This window comes from Rattus norvegicus, chromosome 6 (assembly GCF_021556685.1).
Source record: "Rattus norvegicus strain SHRSP/BbbUtx chromosome 6, alternate assembly SHRSP_T2T, whole genome shotgun sequence".
In the NCBI taxonomy this organism is placed as follows: domain Eukaryota; kingdom Metazoa; phylum Chordata; class Mammalia; order Rodentia; family Muridae; genus Rattus; species Rattus norvegicus.
Window position 1 is genome coordinate 138,811,344 of NC_141539.1, and position 20,077 is coordinate 138,831,420.

The following is a 20,077-nucleotide window of genomic DNA, read 5'->3' on the forward strand; positions in this document are numbered from 1 at the left end:
CAGACAAACACCTTCACAGCAGAGATATTCAGTTATTACTGGCTGAGGGACCCATGAACATCAGATATGACTGAAAGATAATTTAAAGTCTTATCAAAAAAATCCAAACATGTGAGAAGTGGCATTCAGTGCCCACTGAAGTGGGTAGTGCTGCTTCTGCTGGGGAGTCCTGCCTGAACAGGACTAACACAAACGTTAGTGGCTTTGTTGGGCTCCATTATAGGGTGTGATCTTTATGAGTAGCTGAGACTCTGATCGACTTGAATGATTATTTAGAAAAATGTGTAGGTAGTGTATGTGAGGTGGTGAGACATTTGGGATGATATTTTTAAAAAGGATGAAAGAGAAGACAGTGGGCATTATACAGGTTACCCAAAAAAAAGTGACAAGATTTGTGTTAAGTCAAAGTTTCTAGAGAAAAAGGCTGACAGAAAATCAAATTCTGCTGTGAATCTTTGAAGGCTGGAAAGTAATGAGAGCCTCTGGCATTCTCGTGATATATTCTGATTCTGCCCGCTTCATGAACAGGTGAGGTCTGTTCTTGCTTATGACATCAACGCATGGATGCATGATGGGCAAGTACACAAGTCTACCTGTCCCATATGTCTGGCAGACTTCATGAAGGCCTAAGCGTCTCAGTGAGGAATGTGAATGTGCCCTCACCTGTGTGGATATTTCCACAGGCCTCTCCCAAGCAGTTCTATGTAAGCAACCAGTGGGAAAAGCTGACATTAAGGGTTTCACCCAACCCAGTGTTATACATAGGCTCTCATTGAAAATCGACATTAAAGGAGGCAGTCATTTCACAAGCATTGATAGGAAGAGTGTAATTGAGGACAGCTGGAGCCAATGATGCTTCCACCTGCCTTACAGCCTTATAGTGGCTGGGTTGATAGAAAAACCCCTCAGTGACTCATTAAGAGTTAAAACACAGGAAGCACCATGTGAAGGTGGGAAAAGACACTCCCTCAATTCAAAGTTTGTTTAATGGAAGCCTCAGTGGCAGATATGGGCTACTTCTGCATGAGTTATTGTTCAGGGAGGCCCCCAAGGAGCCACAAGCTGCAAAAGTTATCACTATTGATTTTACTTACACACCAGAAGTAGATGGTAAATTTCTACTGCTGGAGACTTCACAAACTTTGGCTGTAAGACATAGAGAACAAGGGCTAGGACTGAGGTGGAAGCTGCCTTCCTGCTGCCTTTTTTTTGCAGTGCTGGGAGATGTTTTATAGGCTATTGCCAACATTCTCTCATGAGCATGGACTTTGAGTGCTACATTAATCATCTTGTTATATAAGATGTGCTTACTGGTGAAACAGTGGTACAGCAGTTATTGGTACAACCAACATCTTTCCTATTGAATTTAAGCTCTGCTCTGCAGTAGGGAAAAACTTATAGCTGGGGAGTTCATAGGCTCCAGTAGAGAAATAACTGCTATTGTTTGTTAAATGGATCTCACGGACTTGTACAATTGAACTGCAGGCATTTGCATGTATGTCCACAGCTTTTGCCTTTACTTATGAAGGGAAGCTCCATCTCACAGTGTGCAGAAATGGTTATTGGGGGAAAATTCACACTTGGTCAAGCTTCTGACAATAAGTGACTGTTTCTGTTGAATACCAGCCCTAGAATATGAATAAACACCTATATATACTTCCTTCAGGGTTCTTTAAACACCATAGAGGAGAGGACTGAAAAAAAGTAAAAGTTGTAGAAAGGGTTAGAAAGTGTTGTAGAAAGTGTTATGCAGTTCTGTCTTCTAAACTGAAACAGACAAGCACAGTGTTCCTCTCATCTAGACAATACAGACCTCTCCTCCCCAAACAGGAGTATTTGTCTATCACGTGTACCCAGGGCTCTGCTTGCTTGACTCTCTTACCCAGCTGTGACTTACCACTGATTTCCAGGCTCTTGCTGGCATTAAGCTTGGTCTGTGAGGCCTCATGTTCCACCACGCATGTGTAGGTGTCAAGTGAAGGGCTCAGAGCTACTGGCAGTCTCAGGACACTCCAGATCTGGAATTTGTCCCCAGACTGGCGGACGGGTTGTGCAGTGACAAAGTTTATCGGGTCCATTTTAGTTTGGGCACTCAGCCACCAGAGGTGGATATCTTCGGGGTAGAAGCCGGATACTTCACACATGAGCCAAGATGACATTTCGTGGTGGGTGAATGTGGTCAGGATGTTCACATTGAGGTTGCTGGGTGCCATAGCCCCTGCAGGGAGAAATGGTAAGAGGCTTATCTTGTCATGCTTGGGCTGGGGGTATCTAGAGATGTGTGAAAGGACAGAAGAAATTCCCTTTCTTATCTGACTATAGTTATGGCTTGGACACTGTTAGGGAAAGGACATATGGTTAGGCAGGGGCATTGGACAGCCTTGGGGTGGGGTGGGAATAGGTTTCATCTAGAAAATGAGGCTGCCTTGCTTGGGGTCCAAGGACTTGGTGAGGAGAGGCCTATGCTGGAGACATTGCTTCTCCTGGTCACTGCCTAGCTCATAGGCATGCTCAGTGCCTCCTGAGCAGACCCATGTTTTGTTTCTGTGTGGCTTTTTGTTAGTGCAGGTTTCTTTGGTGCCCCGTCTATTCTCTAAGTCTTCTATCCTATATTCTGAAGGCGAGGCAAATCCTAGGCTTTCTATCTTCCAATCTAGCTAGCTAGCTAGTGTGTGTGTGTGTGTGTGTGTGTGTGTGTGTGTGTGTGTGTGTGTTTGTTACCAGTGAATCAGTGGCTTGAGATGAAATAGGGGTTCTTCCTTCTCTTGTGTTTATGGGACACATGTGTTATGGCCATTCCTAGAGGTGTGGAGACTTTTTTTCCTCCATTTTTATTAATTTGGGTATTTCTTATTTACATTTCAATTGTTATTCCCTTTCCTGGTTTCCAGACCAACATCTCCCTCTCCTCTCCCTCCCCTTCTATATGAGTGTTCCCCTTCCCATCCTCCCCCCATTAACGCCCTCCCTCCAACAATTACATTCACTGGGGGTTCAGTCTTGGCAGGACCAAGGACTTTCCTTTCCACTGGTGCTCTTACTAGGCTACTCATTGCTACATATGCAGTTGGAGCCCAGGGTCAGTCCATGTATAGTCTTTGGGTAGTGGCTTCGTCCCTGGAAACTCTGGTTGGTTGGTAGGATAAGCCCTTGAGTCTAGGTGTGATAGTCCTTAGCCCTTTAATGAGATTCTTATGCATCTCAAAGATGTCCTATTGTCTGTCTGGTCATATGCCTGCAGAATCCAGGAGGATCTCACAGTCTGGTTCAGATATACAGAACTCAGGTCCTATGTGCCAGGAAGGTCTTTGTACTTGTCCTTCCTCTGTTTAGCATTAGCTTAAAAAGGGATGACGACTTCACAGGTTCATATGGTGGAATTCGTTGGTGCTTGGATAGGGCCTGGCTTGCAGAAGGCATATTAGTAACCCTTTCTACCTAGGATGTACATTGACAGCTCAGAGAAATAGTCATGGAGGGTTTCCAGGGGGAGGAGGAGGAGGAGGAGGAGGAGGAGGAGTAACGTTGAACAAATGAGTTGGTGTAAGATACACTGGACTTCTTACCTACTATGTTTTTGGTGGCAGTAGGCTTGGTGGCTTCTATGTAGTGATTCTTTGCTTGGGGAGTTGGATTGGCTTTCTTGGAGGACTGAGAATTCCTTGTCTCTGGAGTCAAAGAAGATGGACAAAAGGTGATGATGAGAGCAGAGTATTCTGAGGAGCCCAGGGGGATGGAAAGCAGTGAGAGAAGAGGACCACAGGATGGAATGGTTCTGGTGTGGAAGGACAAAGCAGAGCTAGTGCCTTCACTCACCCAGCTGCCTCCTTTTACAGTTAGTACAGGGTTTCTGAGGTGTGGATGCAAATGTTAGATTGAAGAGGCAGCCAAGGAAAGGAAGGGAATGAATGGAAGAAGAATAAGGAAGGGAGGGATCAAAGGTGTAGGGTGGTCTTGCTTCAGTCAATCTATGGGGATTAGCTGAATGTGGGTATGGGAAACCCCCCAAGGCCCTTCTGCTTGGTTCAGGGATACTCACCAGGCAACTTGAATGTCTTGCTTTTCTTTTTGGATGTGTTTGTTATGGTGCAAGTGAGGTTGGGGCTCAGATTTGGGGCCGGCACAGAGACCTGAAGGATCGTTATATATTCGTCTTTGTTTTTACCAGAGAAGACAGTACTTGGAAGCGTTGGCTCCCAGGCCAGAGTCAATGGTTGCACTCCAATTGCCATACAGCTCACGTTCACATGTTCATTTTGATTTGGGGCTTTGCACTCTGAGGAGAGGAACAAGTCAGGTTCCTTTTCAGGAGCTGCAAGACAGATAGTGAAATTCTGAGGACATGGAACCAGGGACAAAGGTGAGGTCTGGACAGTATCAGTTTTCTTGCCAGACTCATAAAAATGACTCAGTACCAGGCAGACAGGGAGAAGGGCTTTGAAGCCCCATGACCAATCTCGGGAGCCTGTCTCTCTGTCACCACCATCTTTTCCTGAAACTCCTTCAGGCTTCTTGGGAAGAGACCTACCTCCTACTCTTCTAAGCACCAATGATCTCCCCCACCTCCTTTATGGATATAATTCTGTGACTTTGACAGTAACAGACAGCCTTCTATATTCTCATAGCCCCTTGAGCAACTTGGAGCACCTGAGCAGAGCAGCCTGACTTCTTTCCTCAAGCTGTGCTCTGGTTCTGTCTGCTCTGCTCTTCCTTCTCACGTTCTGGGATGTCAGATATTTTCAGTGTCCCACTTTATAGAATTCCAGAAACAAGCAAAGTACACATAGGTGTAGACCTGTGACCCCTCACAGACTTGCTTGCTGAAGTTTTAAGCACAGAATACCAACATCCATGTGGGGATATCAGGGTTCATCGCCCAATTCCAGAGTCACCTCTGCACCTTACGTCATATACTAACATCTATGTAGCTCTCTTGGGCTGCTGGGGCAAAGTGCCACACGTGGCAGTTTGAGTAACAGAACTCTGTTCTTTCACAGTTCTAGAGGCCAGGAGTCTGGGCTACAGCAGGCTAGTGTCCTCTGTGCAGCAGGGAGAACGTGTCATAGACTTCTAGCTCTGAGGTCGTAGTGGGTGGAATCTGCCTGAGATGAACTTGTGCTGAATGAGGGTGGGCATCAAACCCAGCAGAACTGGGTTCGTGAAACGTGGCAGTAAGTACAAAGGAAACACACATGGGGACGGGCTATGCATTTGAAACAGTAACTGGGGTGTTGGTGCCAGGAGACAAGTATTAGTCAAATGCTATGGCTTCAGAGCTGGAAGTCTGTGACACATTCTCCCTGCCGCACAGAGGAACCAGCCTGCTGTAGCCCAGAATCCTGGCCTTTAGAACTGGGAAAGAACAGAGTTCTGTTGCTCAAACTGCCACATGTGGCACTTTGCACCCGCAGCCCAGGGAAACTAAAACAGATGCTGGTATGGAAAGTAGGGTATTGAGGTGAATGCCTAAAATATATCTGGAATTTGGTGGTGGGCCCTATCGTCTTTACAGTGTTTTCTCAATAGATGCTTGTTGCTCTCCTGCAGCTACCCACTAGAAACCCAACTCAGAAAGGGGCCATCACCAAGGTGCTACCATACATGCTTATTTAAAGACTCTCTTTAGGACCCTGGCATCTACACAGTTCCCTCCCACTGTCTGATATTCTTTCTTATGCCCTGCTCCCAGGTCCTGCTCTCAATGTAACCAGCTAGTCCCACCTCTGTGAGGTTCCTCCAGCCATCCACACGGTGAACAGCAGAACCCCTAGCACTGCCCTCACCTTGTATCTGCTGTGCTTCCTCCTCTGAGCTGAAGTACATGACCTACCTCCCTTTCCTTTCCTGCTGTGTGAGCAGGCCTTTAGCTGTCCTTCTCCAGTGACCACAGCAGTTGTTATAGACAGAGGGTTTGAGTCCTCAAGTTATGGGCTAACCCCTAGGGCTTGTCATGTTGCAGAAGGGATACAAACATCCTAGAGATCTCAGCCAACTCTCCCAAGGCACACCCCACATACCACAAAGGTTTGGCTAACACCAAAGTATTGCACTAGCTGGAAGCAACGCCAGCCCAAGTGGGTGGGCTGAGGGATGGAGCAGACACCCCAGGCTAGAGGCTACTTTTCAGATTCGGTTGCTTTTGTGAGATCAGGCCTGGAGTTTTCTCTGCCCTACTTTCTTCTATCAGGGTGGATAAACCAGACTGCTACCCATTGGCTGCCTGTGCTATACTTTGCTGTCAGGGTGGTTTCTCTCTCTCTCTCTCTCTCTCTCTCTCTCTCTCTCTCTCTCTCTCTCTCTCTCTCTCTCTTCTTCCACACCTCCTTTCCCTCTTTCACTCTTAAGCCCCATCAGACTGTTCACTTCAAGTTCCCAGGCTCTATTTAGAGAGTCTTTGGGATGTCAACACCACAGGAAAAGTTTGAAAACAAGAACAAATTCCTTCACAATAGAGTGGGTTCGCAAGGTGAAGTATTTATTTCAAAGTGACATTTGTATACAGCACAGCTGTCTGTGGTTCCAGACATTGTTCCAGGTTGCACAAGTGGACAAAGTCTTTGGCCAGTCTAGAAAGAAGCCCGTCTCAGAGATCAAAGCTGGAGGGCAACACAGGAAAGATGTGGGAATAAGTTTACTAGTCATACAGGCAGGAACCCCAGGCCCAGAGGTAGTGTCCCTGTGGGAGGGTCTCTTGGTCTCTGATGTCCTTCCATGCTGAGAGTCATTTCACCTGCAGGTGACAGAGACAGTGTGAATTGCTGTTCCCTTTTACAGAGTAGAGGTAGGGGCAGTGAGGAGTGGTGACTCCCTGTCTCTGCCCTGTGTCCTCAGCCCCACCACACACACTACCTTGAACAGGGTGACAGTGGTGCTGTAGAAGAGGCTCAAGAGGAAGAGGACGATGAAGGTAGAGGCGGTGGTCCATAGGTTCTCAAAGCCTTCCTCCTCAGCATTCACCTCCCCCTCTGTGAAGGGACACACAGAGGGAGGGTCAAGCCAAGCCTTGGGGTGATTGAACATTTGCCTCAGGATTGGGGGTGTTCTGCTGGTTCTGGAGAATCTTAGCGAGTATTGACTGGCCCCCCTAATAGCTCAAGCTAGACAGAGACAAAGCACAGGTCAAACTGGAGGAGGCACTAACTTGGGGCCTTGTCCCAGGAACTCTGGGGCAGCAGAGCAAGCAAGGCAGATGCAACATACGGACATGGGTAAAGGCAGACTCAGGAAATGTGGCATAATGATTTTTGTGTTCTTTGGACTTTCTCTGAGCAGGTGGCACCATCGGGGCTGTTAGACTGAGAATTCAGAGCAGGTTTCCCTTCTCCTGGGCTTTGGGAATAAGAGTAGGCATATCAGAGGTTATCCCTCCTTACTTCCTGAAGGACCCAGGCATCTCATGCCTCTCTTTGATCAGAGTTCCTGTGTGTTGATTGTTCTACCCCTGCCAGCAGTGTTGGGTCTTGGTACCAAGAGATAGAGAGGCTGTGGGACCAGGGCATTTATTGGGATCTCTGACCTCTGTAAAGATGAGCCCTTGGGGATTTCTAAAGCCCAGGTCCCAAATGGATATGAATATGAAGAATGTCCAGGATGTGAATCCAAAGAGGCAATGTTATTGGGTGGTGACTCCTTATAGAGGTTCCTTTGTTGGTGTGTGTGTGTGTGTGTGTGTGTGTGTGTGTGTGTGTGTACAATTCTTTTGGACAATTGCATTGTGTCTTCTGCATCTGGACTGGGAAGTGAGTGGGTCAAGCGCTCTCTCATTGATCTCCTGAGGTATTCTATTAATGGAGACACAACCAAGGCTAATTTTCTGTCATGGGTGGTTAGTGGGGTATCTTCTGCCCCATGGTGTTGAGCCAAAAATGCACATTTTGCTCCTCGGGCTATTTCCCCTAATCATAGAGTGGGACCCTGAGGAGTATCAGTGCCACCCAGCCTAGTATGGACTCTCTGAGCCCTGAACCCTGGAGATTATGGTCCTGGTCAGAGACCAGGTGTAACTGTGTGCCATGTCTGTCCACATGTTAGTGTACACATTTCAAGATGTTTCTTTACATGTCTGTGTATGCATGTCTTCATGTCTATGTAGTTCACTTGTCTATATTTGCCTATATTCTGTTTTGGTGCACACATGATCATGTGTGTTTGTGCCTGTTTCCGTGTGTGGTTGTGTGTCTGTGCATATTTGTCTCTGAAGGTGTTTGTATTTGTCCATGCACGCATGCGGAACCTCTATCTGTGTGTCTATGAATACATATTCGTGCATGTATCTATACATGTTCATCTCTAGATCTATGTATAAATGCATGTCTGTCTCTGTGTGTCTGTGGATGTGCCTGAATGCTGCCTGCACCAGGGTAGGCAAGCTTTCAGCCATATCTAGAAGTAGCTGGAGGAATGGCATGCTCACACTCTGTTGTAAGCCTTTCTGAGTTCACACACAAGGATGTAACTGGCAAGGTAGAGGAAGGGCCAAGGTGGAGGCAAGTATACAGGGTGTGTGCAGGACAAGCATAACACAACAATTGCCCCAGCAGGCATGAGCATCGGACAATCAAAACCAGTGACATTTGAATGGATTTTTTTTTATTTCTAATTTTTATAAAATGCAACATCTCACTCTGACATGGTTAGTTTGCATACACAGAGCAACTCGACCCCCAGGGCCTGCCTGGTTGAGCGCTAGCATGGTCAATAGCAGGTGCCACCTGTGTCAGACATGATCAGCGATACATTGTACAGTGTGGGTTTACCAGTGGACTTGTCCACGGTCCTCTCGGTCACCATGTGTGGCAGGGCCTCGTGGCCTACAACACAGGTGTAGGTCTCTCCGGAGTTCCATTCCTCCTCTGTCACAGTCAGGATGCTGTGGGTGAAGTACAGGCCTGGAGCCCCAGGCTCTGGCATTGGGGCACTGGTCACATACTTGTCTGAGGACAAGGGTTGCCCTCTCTGAAGCCACTGTACAAAGATGTCTGCAGGAGAGAAACCCTTCACCAGGCAGGTGACTGTGGCCGACTCCCTCAGGATCAGTTGTTCACGGGCTGGCGGCAGCAGGTACACAGCAGGTGGATGTTTGGCCACCTCTGTAAGCAAAGATAATAGTGAGGATAGGGTAGAAGGGGACCTGCCCTCCCTGTGAGGTACAGGGTATGCTCTGGAATTGGAGGGGAAGGAAAGGGGGATACCTACCATTGGGTTTTGAGATGAATTTTTTCTGTGGTGAAGGCAGGTCCCTGTGAGTCACAGTGCATACAAATTCCTTCCTGTTATCCCAGTCTTCCATACAAACACTAGCCACACCCACAGCACTGAAGGTGCCATTGGGGTGACTTTCCATGATTTTAGTGTTGGTCTCCAGTGGTTCACCACTTTTGGAAGACCAGGAGATATTCAGGGTGTCATAGGTTGCCAGGTTTGTGACCAGACAGGACAGCTTAGCAGACTTGGTGAGGAAGATGTCAGCAAAGGAGGGGGGGATGGGGAAGGCTAGGATGTCTGTAGATGGACCTGCAGTCAAGAGAACACTGTGTTAGGTTGTGATGTGTCTAGTTGTGAAGTTGGATAAAAGCTCAGTCTCCATCTTCCAAATCTGCTTAAGGGAAGATGCTGATTCCCTCCATCTGACTCTCATCCCCCTGCTGCCTACTGCTCATCCTTGGCCTTGGCCACTGTTGGAAGCCAAGGCTCAAGAAGCAAATGACCATGTCTGGGTGGCATTGGCCACAACCGTAGGAGGACTGCTCTAATGTGGGAGGGCTAGGCATTGGGCTTAGCACAGGCTACTCACTGGCAGCGCATGTGGAGGACACGTTCTTCCAGAAGGTGAGACCCCTGTGATCCACGCGGCAGGTGAACACATTCAGGTTCAGCCAGTCGCTTTCAGTGATGGTCAGTGTGCTTATGACCTTGTAGGTTTGGGGTCTGGATCCTTTGGCCTCGACAGTCACTGGCTCTGTGGTGAAGCCAGATTTCACAGGCTTCCCATCCTGTAGCCAGGATACTGTGATCTGTTTGGGACTGAAGTTGGTGGCCTCGCAGATGAGTCTGGACTTGCGGGGTGCAGGGCCAGAGAAGGCATCACGTGGTGGAATGAACACACTCACATTGGGGTTCATCTCAACGACAGCTGGAATGAAAGGTTGAGGTGTGAGCTCAGGCTGGCTTAAGACCCACTCCACTGCTCCCTCTGGGCCATGCCTGGGCCTGCCCCCTCTCCCCATCCCCTCGGGAAGGGTTGGTTCTTACCTGGAATCGGCACATGCAGATCTTTGTTTTTGTTGCCATGGTGGATTTTGCATACCAAGTATTCATCTGAACCTTCAAGGACATTTTTGGCGGACAGTAACACCTGCGAGGTAGCTGTGTATTTGTCCCCTGTCCTCAGTGTTGGGAAGGTTCTGACACCCTGCATGACTTCAGTGTTGTTCTGGTAGTTCCAGGAGAAGGAAATGGAGCTGGGCAGGAAGTCCCGGGCCAGGCAGCCCATGGCCACCAAATTCTCATCAGACAGGGGGCTCTCGCAGGAGACGAGGGGGAAGACAGTTGGGGAGGACTGACTCTCTGAGGACCAGAGAGGGATAAAAGAGAAATGGACGAGTAAGAATCCATCTTCTTGCCTCCTGCCAGTCAGGAGATCTCTCTACACTCTGCTGTCTCCATGTTGCTGCTCTTAAGGTTGGCAGGACTAGATAGTAGGTAAGTTTGGTCTATGGGACAGAGCCACAGCAGGGCTGCCTTCTAACCACAGGAATGTCTTTGGAAGACTTCACAGACAGCGAGAGATGCCTCTAGAGTAGGTGGTTCTGGCCCTTCAGCCACCGGCAGCCACTCCAGGGGCATGAACATCTGCTCTCAGGGACAGGCCTAGGTCCCGGCTTCCCTTTGAGACATTCGCTGAGATAACCTTGCTCATTCCAAAGCAATAGGTAGGTGGTGGTGGAAGGGGGATGGGCTCAGGCTTCTGTATCAGCACACAAAGATTAGGTTTACACACCAGACAGGTATATGGGGTAGGAGAAACGTGGGTTATGGTGGGGGAACTCTTATGGCATCATCATGAAACTCCACCATAGCACACGGTCTGCCCAGGACAAGGTCCTTAGCCTAACTGGTCCAGGCCTGGTCAAACTCATTCAGTTCACCATGGCTGTGTTTGCTACACTTCAGATCTGCCCATCTCAGGCTAGTTAAATTAGTTCATCCCAGTTTGGCCCAACTTACCCCATTCTAGAGTAGCGAAACTAATCTGAGCCTAGCTAAGTCCAGTTTAGTTTAATGTAGCCCAGCTTGGCACAGGCTAATACATACTGCTACAGTTTGGTCCAGCCTACCCTAATTAAGCTGATCCAGGCCTGGGTAGACCTAGCTCATCTCAGCCCAGTTAAGGTTATCCAGTACATCTCTTTCCAGTTCAGCTCAGGTTACCATACCTTATCTCAATTCAGCTCAGCTAGTGTAATTCATCTTAGTTCATCCCCTACCCCTCTAGACTCCCTGTTGATCTTAACTCAGTTTAGACATGGCCAACAAAGCCTGGCCCAACTCAGGTCAGGTTAGTGTAGCTCAGCATAAGCAGTCTAGCCTTGCTCAGTCTAGCTCACCCTTCCTCATCTAAATTCAACTCAGCTATGCCGGCCCTGCAGCAGGTCCCCTCAGCTCACCCAAGTCCAACCAGTTCAGTCTGGCTCATTTAAGTCTTGACAATCCCCAATTCATCCCAGCTCAGCTTAGCATAACTCAGGCAGTCCATTCTTAGCCCAACCCAGTTTAGCCCAGTTTATCCCAGTTCATCCTGGCTGTACTCAGTGCAACTCGATTCATGTTCTCCCAGGCCACCTCAGCCCAGTTCATGGTAGCTCATCTGAGCCCAACTTATCCCAGCTCATCCCAAACCACCTCACCTAAGCCCTGCTCAGCCTAGCTCATCTGAGCCTAGTTCAACCTCTCTCATCCTGCCAGCTAGCCCAGTTTAGTCCACATCATCTTGCAAAGCTCAACCAGCCCAAGTCAGCTGGGTCCAGCTCATTCATGTCCAAACCAGCTCAGTCATGCTCATCCTAACTCAGCCTCACCATCATCCACATCAGCTAGCCCAGTTCAGCTGAGCTCATCCCAGCCCACTTCAATCACAGCTCATTTAAGTACAGCTCACCCCAGCTCTATTTAGCTCAAGCTAGCTTATTTAGCCTACTTCATCCCAGCTCAGCCCAGCCAACTCAACTCATCCTAGCTCAGCTAAACCCTGCTCAGCTCACCCAAGCAAAGCTGACTCCAACCCAGATCCTTTCAGCTCAGCTCACCCAGCTCAGGCCAGCTCACCCATCCCAGCTCACCCAGCTTAGCTCACCCAGCCCAGCTCAGCCCAGCTCACCCAGCCCAGCTCAGCCCAGCTCACCCAGCCCAGCTCAGCCCAGCTCAGCTCAGCTCAGCTCAGCTCAGCTCAGCCAGCTCAGCTCAGCCAGCTCAGCTCACCCCAGCTCAGTCCAGCTCAGTTCAGCTCACCCCAGCTCAGCTCACCCAACTCAGCTCACCCAACTCAGCTCACCCAACTCAGCTCAGCTCAGTTCACCCAGCTCAGCTCACCCAGCCCAGCACAGCTCATCTCACCCAGCTCAGCTCACCCAGCCCAGCTCACCCCAGCTCACCCCAGCTCAGCTCAGCTCACCCCAGCTCAGCCCAGCTCAGCTCACCCAGCTCAGCTCACCCAACTCAGCTCAGCTCAGTTCACCCAGCTCAGCTCACCCAGCCCAGCACAGCTCATCTCACCCAGCCCAGCTCACCCCAGCTCAGCTCAGCTCAGCCCAGCTCACCCAGCTCAGCTCAGCTCACCCCAGCTCAGCTCACCCAGCTCAGCTCACCCAGCCCAGCTCAGCTCACCCCAGCTCAGCCCAGCTCAGCTCACCCAGCTCAGCTCACCCAGCCCAGCTCACCCCAGCTCACCCCAGCTCAGTCCAGCTCAGTTCAGCTCACCCAGCTCAGCTCACCCAACTCAACTCAGCTCAGTTCACCCAGCTCAGCTCAGCTCACCCCAGCTCACCCCAGCTCACCCAGCTCAGTTCAGCTCACCCCAGCTCAGTTCACCCAGCTCAGCTCACCCAGCCCAGCTCAGCCCAGCTCACCCCAGCTCAGCTCAACCAGATCAGCTCAGCCCAGCTCACCCTAGTTTAGTTCACCCAGCCCAGCTCACCCCAGCTCAGCTCACCCCAACTCAGCTCACCCAGCTCATCCCAGCTCAGCCAGCTAATCCCAGCTCAGCTCACCCCAGCTCAGCTCACCCAGCTCAGCTCACCCAACTCAGCTCACCCCAGCTCAGCCCAGCTCATCCCAGCTCATCCCAGTTCAGACCTGTTCAGCTCATCTCACCCCAGCTCAGCTCACCCCAGTTCAGCTCACCTAGCCTAACTCACCCCAGCTCACCCCAGCTCAGTCCAGCTCAGTTCAGCTCACCCCAACTCATCTCACCCAGCTCAGCTCACCCCAGCTCATCCCAGCTCAGCTCACCCCAGTTCAGCCCTGTTCAGCTCATCTCACCCAGCTCAGCTCACCCAGCCCAGCTCACCCCAGCTCACCCCAGCTCAGTCCAGCTCAGTTCAGCTCACCCAGCTCAGCTCACCCAACTCAACTCAGCTCAGTTCACCCAGCTCAGCTCAGCTCACCCCAGCTCACCCAGCTCAGTTCAGCTCACCCCAGCTCAGTTCACCCAGCTCAGCTCACCCAGCCCAGCTCAACCAGATCAGCTCAGCCCAGCTCACCCTAGTTTAGTTCACCCAGCCCAGCTCACCCCAGCTCAGCTCACCCCAACTCAGCTCACCTAGCTCATCCCAGCTCAGCCAGCTAATCCCAGCTCAGCTCACCCCAGCTCATCTCACCCCAGCTCATCTCACCCCAGCTCAGCTCACCCAGCTCATCCCAGCTCAGCTCAGCCCAGCTCATCCCAGCCCTGCTCATCCCAGCTCAGCTCAGCTCAGCTCAGCCCAGCTCAGCCCAGCTCAGCCCAGCTCAGCCCAGCTCAGCTCAACCCAGCTCAGCTCACCCAGCCCAGCTCAGCCCAGCTCACCCAGCTCAGCTCACCCCAGCTCAGCTCACCCCAGCTCATCTCACCCAGCTCAGCTCACCCAGCTCAGCTCAGCTCAGCTCAGCTCACCCAGCTCATCTCACCCAGCTCAGCTCACCCCAGCTCATCCCAGCTCAGCTCACCCCAGTTCAGCCCTGTTCAGCTCATCTCACCCCAGCTCATCTCACCCCAGCTCAGCTCACCCAGTTCAGCTCACCCAGCTCATCCCAGCCCAGCTCAGCCCAGCTCAGCCCAGCTCAGCCCAGCTCAGCCCAGCCCAGCCCAGCCCAGCTCAGCTCAGCCCAGCTCAGTCCAGCTCAGCTCAGCCCAGCCCAGCTCAGCTCAGCCCAGCTCAGCCCAGCTCACCCCAGCTCATCCCAGCTCAGCTCACCCCAGCTCAGCCCAGCTCAGCCCAGCTCAGCTCACCCAGCTCACCCCACCCCAGCTCACCCCAGTTCAGCCCAGCTCAGCCCAGCTCAGCCCAGCCCAACCCAGCCCAGCTCAGCTCAGCCCAGCTCAGCCCAGCTCAGCCCAGCTCAGCTCAGCCCAGCCCAGCTCAGCTCAGCCCAGCTCAGCCCAGCTCATCCCAGCTCAGCTCACCCCAGCTCAGCCCAGCTCAGCCCAGCTCAGCTCACCCAGCTCACCCCACCCCAGCTCACCCCAGTTCAGCCCAGCTCATCCAGCTCAGCTCACCCCCAGCTCTGCTCACCCAGCTCAGCTCAGCTTACCCAGCTCAGCTCAACTCACCCAGCTCAGCTCACCCAGCTCAGCTCAGCTCACCCCAGCCCAGCTCAGCTCAGCTCACCCCAGCCCAGCTCAGCTCAGCTCACCCCAGCTCTGCTCACCCAGCTCAGCTCAGCTCACCTCAGCTCTGCTCACCCAGCTCAGCTCAACCACCTCAGGTCAGCCCAGCTCACCCCAGCTTACCCCAGCTCACCCAGCTCAGCTCAGCTCACCCAGCTCAGCTCACCCAGCTCAGCTCACCCCAGCTTACCCCAGCTCACCCCAGCTCAGCTAACCCAGCTCAGCTCACCCAGCTCAGCTCACCCAGCTCAGCTCATCCCAGCTCACCCCAGCTACCACAGAGTAGCTCATGCTAGCTCAGCTCACCCCAGCACAACACAGCCCAACACAGCTCAGTTCAGAGCAGTCCAGTAGAGTTTAGCTCCAATCAGCCCAGATCAAGACAATTCATTCCAATTTGGCTATCTTGGTTAAGTCAGCCTAGTTTAGCTTAGCCGGCCTAGCTCAATTCAGCTCATTGCAGTCTACCTCGTTCCTGCTCAAGTCCAGCTTTGGCTACCTCAGAGTAATCATCTCAGCTTAGCACATTTTTGAAGGGCTCAGGGAAGCCTACACATCTCAGTCCAACTGTGCTTAACTAGAGCCTAGCTTCCTAGCCAGGCTGTCAACCTTGTTCACTAAATTTTGCTCAGCAAGCTTTATTAATCTGGCCTTCTCTTTATTAATCTGGTTCTTTGCTATGGCTGGAAAGAGTCCGGCTGATCTGCTTGCCTCAGCAGCAGGTCTCCATTCTTTCTCAATTCTATCCAGCTGTGGCCTTCCTTCTGTATATCCACAGCCCAGGCCCTGTCCTCTCACACTGACCTCAGATCCAAGCACTGATCCATTTGATAATCATTCCTTAACAACCAGGAAGTATATTTACCAGTAACTTCAAAATTCATTAGACCGTCTTGAGTTGTAGATCAAGAATGGTAGTAGTGTTTTCTATAAAAACTAAAACCATCTTTTCTTTCAGAATCCTAGGATTGCCTTCTTAGCCTGGGTCCCTCCTTACTGATTCTAAATTAGCCTCCAGTTTAAATTCCTTCTAGATTAAAACCACCGTTAAAAACCAGTGAGTGTATCCACTGTATCTATACTTGGTGCTTAAGAAGAGACAAAATAGATTCAAAATTCAAAACCACATGTATAACTGAAGTAGAGACAGCGCCAGTACCCCAACTAATACACTTCATTGAAATAATTCCAGACAACTGTATACATTTTTTTCTAAGATTTTCTCAAAGTATCACGAGCCCTGTAGTTAATGGTTAACAGGCAACATTTTTCTCTTATAAGTTTTTCAAGGAAAGTTAAATGCGAGTGACCCAGACAATGGTACTCAAAAGACACAAATGTCTCTTTCTCCTCCTAAAGCAATGACTTAAGACTCAATCAAGCAGAAACAATTACAAGGTTTAAGGACAGCGGCCACAGCTGTGGCTGCCGCTGGCTTACCGTTTGCAGTGCCTGGTTTCAGGGAGGTCCAGAGTCTTTGTGTGGAATCATTCCTTCAAAGCCATCAAGACTGGCTGGTTCATGAGCAGCCAGGTGGATGGGTGGCAGAAGCCACAACCATACATCCCCAGGTCTGGGCGGTACTGGGAGACCAAAGTCCAGGCCTTCCCAGCAGCAGCCTGGTCTCAGACCTCTGGCCAGTTCTCCAACAAGAAGCAGGGCCAGAGGGAGTTCACCCAGGAATGTCTCTGTGGACTGGCTTACAGACCTTCTGCACTGACTGAGTGTCCTCTCAACCACCAACTAACATGTTTAACTGAAATAATTCTAGATAATTGCATTCATTAAAAAAAAGATGTCTTTCTCCTAAAAAGTGGCCTTGAAAAAGATTTATGAAGCCACTTCGACCAGAATGCTAAAGTCTTAATAGTAAGGCAGAAAACAACTAACTTAAAAAAAATTATGAACAAAGTCACTGTAAATGCTTTGGGTACTGGGAAAAGAATTGAACAGAGACCAATAATCAGAGGGAAGAATAATAAAGTAACTTTAAAAAGTTTTCTAAATACATTAGAAATTAAAGACACTGAAGTCCTTCAATTTTTTTACATAACTTAATTTTGAAAATGAATATATTTTAGAAGTCGATAAACTTAAGTTTGAGGGAAACTAGAACTTCTCAAGCTAAAATTAAAAGATTGAACTCACTAAGTTAAAAGAGGACCTTTCCAGTTTCGACTGAATCCTCAACTTATTTTAGAAATGCAAATTATCCAGGTGTTGTTTTTCTCAGCCTGGACTTTCAGTTCTGCGTGGCTGGACAGAGCATTTCAAAACCACTTCTTCAAACCACAACTAGAAGTTTACCTAGTGGTTTTATTTTCCCTTCCCAAAATAGCCTTGCCACATGACCTGCTTCCTGCCAGCTGCTGCAGGTGTCCTGGTCCTGATCGGCCATCTTGACTGCAACTCAACATTGCTCAATTTGTTTAAAAACATTTTAAACTTAATTTATTATTGTCAAAAGTCAGTTCTGAATAGGGTGTGAAAGAGCCTCATTCCCATTCTTTGGTTAAACTTTCAACAATATCAATTCTGTACAAACCTGACTTCAAACTGACAAAATTTTTTCGTACTTGGACATTTAAAAAAAAAAGTGAATACTTGAAAACTCTCTCACATAGTAAAGTCACAGTATTCTAACTATCATAGGAACCACTTTAAGGGTAAAAAAAAATCTTCTAATTTTCCACATGCATACTTCTGCATTCCTTTGAAAGCTAGACTTTTGCAGGCTTATCCAGATTCCTCTGGATATCAGCTACCCTTTTGAGACTGAGCCTTCCTTCCTTCCTTGATTGATTCACTAAAAGTTCTCTTTTCAACAAATGATGTTTTAAACAATCTACTCAGAACATTCCTCACAAATCTGAAGAAAGTGTCCCACTCCACTCTTTGTCCCTGTGCATCAGATACTGTACAGATACTGTCTCAGAGGGTCCTGAATTATATTTCTCAGCTAACACTATTACTCTAAATACTGAAAATCTCCAACCACAGCCCAAACTATCCCTTTAGCCATGGAATCTTTTTAGCATCTCCCTCAAATGAGGCTCCAAAATCCCTGCTCCATCATTTAGGGACTCTACCAACACCATCAAAGAGATTCTTAGTTTATCCCCAAGGCTCTGAGATCCCCTAGGCAGTTTAGTCCCTAGCTTCTCCCGGCCAGCTTGACACATCTCCGGGGTTAGTATGCAATACTCTGAAAACTCCATAGGCAAAGATTAAAAATAAAGACCTGGAGAGGCCATTCTTACCTGAGGAGACAGTGACTGAAGCTCCTTGACCCCAGGCATCCATAACATAGTAATCACAATAGTGGATTTTCCCTTCATACCCCACAAAAACCCCAGAGAATGACTAGAATAACCCCTGGGCAACTCAAGACACCGTGCTGTCTCCTAGTGCCATACAATAATCAACCATTTAAATCACTGTCCCATACTCTGTTCCCTGCCTGGGCAGAAAGGTCCCTGGACCCCTTTTTAGCCTTTAATGTGACCCATATTCCAGCCTCACCTCTGAGAAAAAAAGACAGTCACTGACTCTCGAATTATCATTATAAACTGTCAGCCCCTAATTCTCATAAGAGTCCAATAGACTCTGGACAGGAGTCTGCCCCAGACTTCAAGCCTCAGTTCTGGCAGACCCTTCATCACACTCCAGTTCTGGTATAACCACAGACCAGCAGGTAGAGATACCTGACCCAGACCCGTGTCTCAATATGGGACAAAGGGGTCGAATCTTGGCTCCCATTTGCAGGGAGTCTTGGTCCGGAATGCTCAAAGTTCCCCCAAATGCATTTAGAATGAGAGAAGTTAGGACTCACCTGAAGAGACAGTGACCAGAGTGCCTTGGCCCCAGTAAGCAAACCAATTGTCACATTGCGACAACCATGATAAGACCCCAGACAATAAATGGTCCTTGGCTAGGGCTCCAGGATTATCTCAGATGGAGCCCAGTAAGGGACAAAGGTGGCATAGAAGAAAGGGTTCTAGCGGCAGTGGTGGCCAAGATCCCTATAAATCTCTGACCATAAACTCTGGGAGCTGAGAATATCTGTCTGTGTCAGCCGAGGCCCCCAAAGACCCTTCCTGACTCCCAAGGTGTCCCTAGTCCTTCATGACCTGAAATTCAGATACACACATTTCCCCTCCCCGACAAATGCAGTAAAATCTGTCTAAGCTGAATAGAAGAGAGAGGTTGTAAGGACTTACCTGAGGAGACTGTGACCATGACTCCTTGGCCCCAGTAATCAAAGTAGTCACACTGTCATAGACCCCTTTAGTGGGTGTACAAAAACCCCTAGGTCTACCCATTCAGCCTAATAATGTAAAAGCCCATTTTCTATGATTGTTACTCTCCCACAGGTGGCTAGCCTCTGCCTGACTCTTTCTGGGAGTAATGACCCCATCCTTACAGAAAAGTTTCTGCAGGATGTGGAGTGTCCAGATGGCCAGACATGGGGAAATCTGGGAACATCTTTCCCAGTTTCAGAATGGGAAGTGCAGAAAGAAAGGTCTTACCTGAGGACACGGTGACCATGGTTCCTGGGCCCCAGAAGTCAAAGTACCAGTAGTAGCACAGTCTCTGTTCTGCCACTGTTCCTGTACTAAAACTCTCACAACAGCCTGCCTTGGCCCATCTGAACTCCACAGTCCCCAGACACAGGACTCACCCGAGGAGACAGTGACCTGAGTTCCCTAGACCCAGTCATCAGAGTAACTATAGACACAGTTAAGTAGCCCTCCATCCAGGGCCATATAAAACCCAGCCCAAAGTTCCTTGGGATCCCCTGTGGGGTCCAAACCTCAGAAACTCAGCTGTTTGGAGAGATCTCCACTTTAACTCAGCTGGATGGGCACACCTGAAGGATGGTATCTTTCAGGCTAGCCTTGGCTAGCCTAGCGAGACCCTGTAAAGAGAGAAGAGGAGAAGGAAACAGGAGAAGGAGCAAGGAAAGGAGTGAGGGAGCTGCCCCAACCCTGTACTCTCAGTAAATCTTACCTGCCTGCTCTGGCCTGGGATCCTCTTGGCAGTTCTTGGCAGGACACTGCACCCACCCTCCTGATGCCTATGTTTGCTCATCCTTTCCCCACTCAGGACTTGTCCACAGCACGTTGTTCTCCTCTGCACTGTCTCCTGCCCTCCAGAAAGCTCCCTTTCCTCTCAGGTCCGCTCTTTTCTTCCCCGGCTTTCTCAAGCCCCTCT

General features: G+C 49.5%; 1 long non-coding RNA gene and 3 gene segments (V, D, J or C); 1 reads left to right on the top strand and 3 right to left on the bottom strand.

Moving 5' to 3' along the window:
- The window catches only part of LOC134479197 (Ig gamma-2A chain C region-like), a 398,327-nt gene extending 379,378 nt beyond the window's left edge, over positions 1–18,949 (bottom strand). The window contains exon 1 of the C gene segment in view: positions 18,696–18,949.
- The window catches only part of LOC148005510 (Ig gamma-2C chain C region-like), a 390,070-nt gene that overhangs the window by 39,461 nt on the left and 330,532 nt on the right, over positions 1–20,077 (bottom strand). The window contains 1 exon segment of the C gene segment in view: positions 19,084–19,135. Coding sequence covers positions 19,084–19,135 — 52 coding nt within the window.
- LOC148005511 (uncharacterized) lies at positions 4,071–6,921 on the top strand. Its single transcript, XR_015623435.1, has 2 exons — positions 4,071–4,951; positions 5,447–6,921. It is a non-coding gene; the product is annotated as an uncharacterized LOC148005511 (long non-coding RNA).
- Positions 8,568–20,077, bottom strand: part of LOC148005512 (immunoglobulin heavy constant mu-like) — a 179,715-nt gene continuing 168,205 nt past the window's right edge. Inside the window, 5 exon segments of the C gene segment in view lie at positions 8,568–9,089; positions 9,196–9,513; positions 9,794–10,132; positions 10,252–10,566; positions 18,124–18,195. Of these exon segments, the coding sequence occupies positions 8,695–9,089; positions 9,196–9,513; positions 9,794–10,132; positions 10,252–10,566; positions 18,124–18,195 (1,439 nt within the window).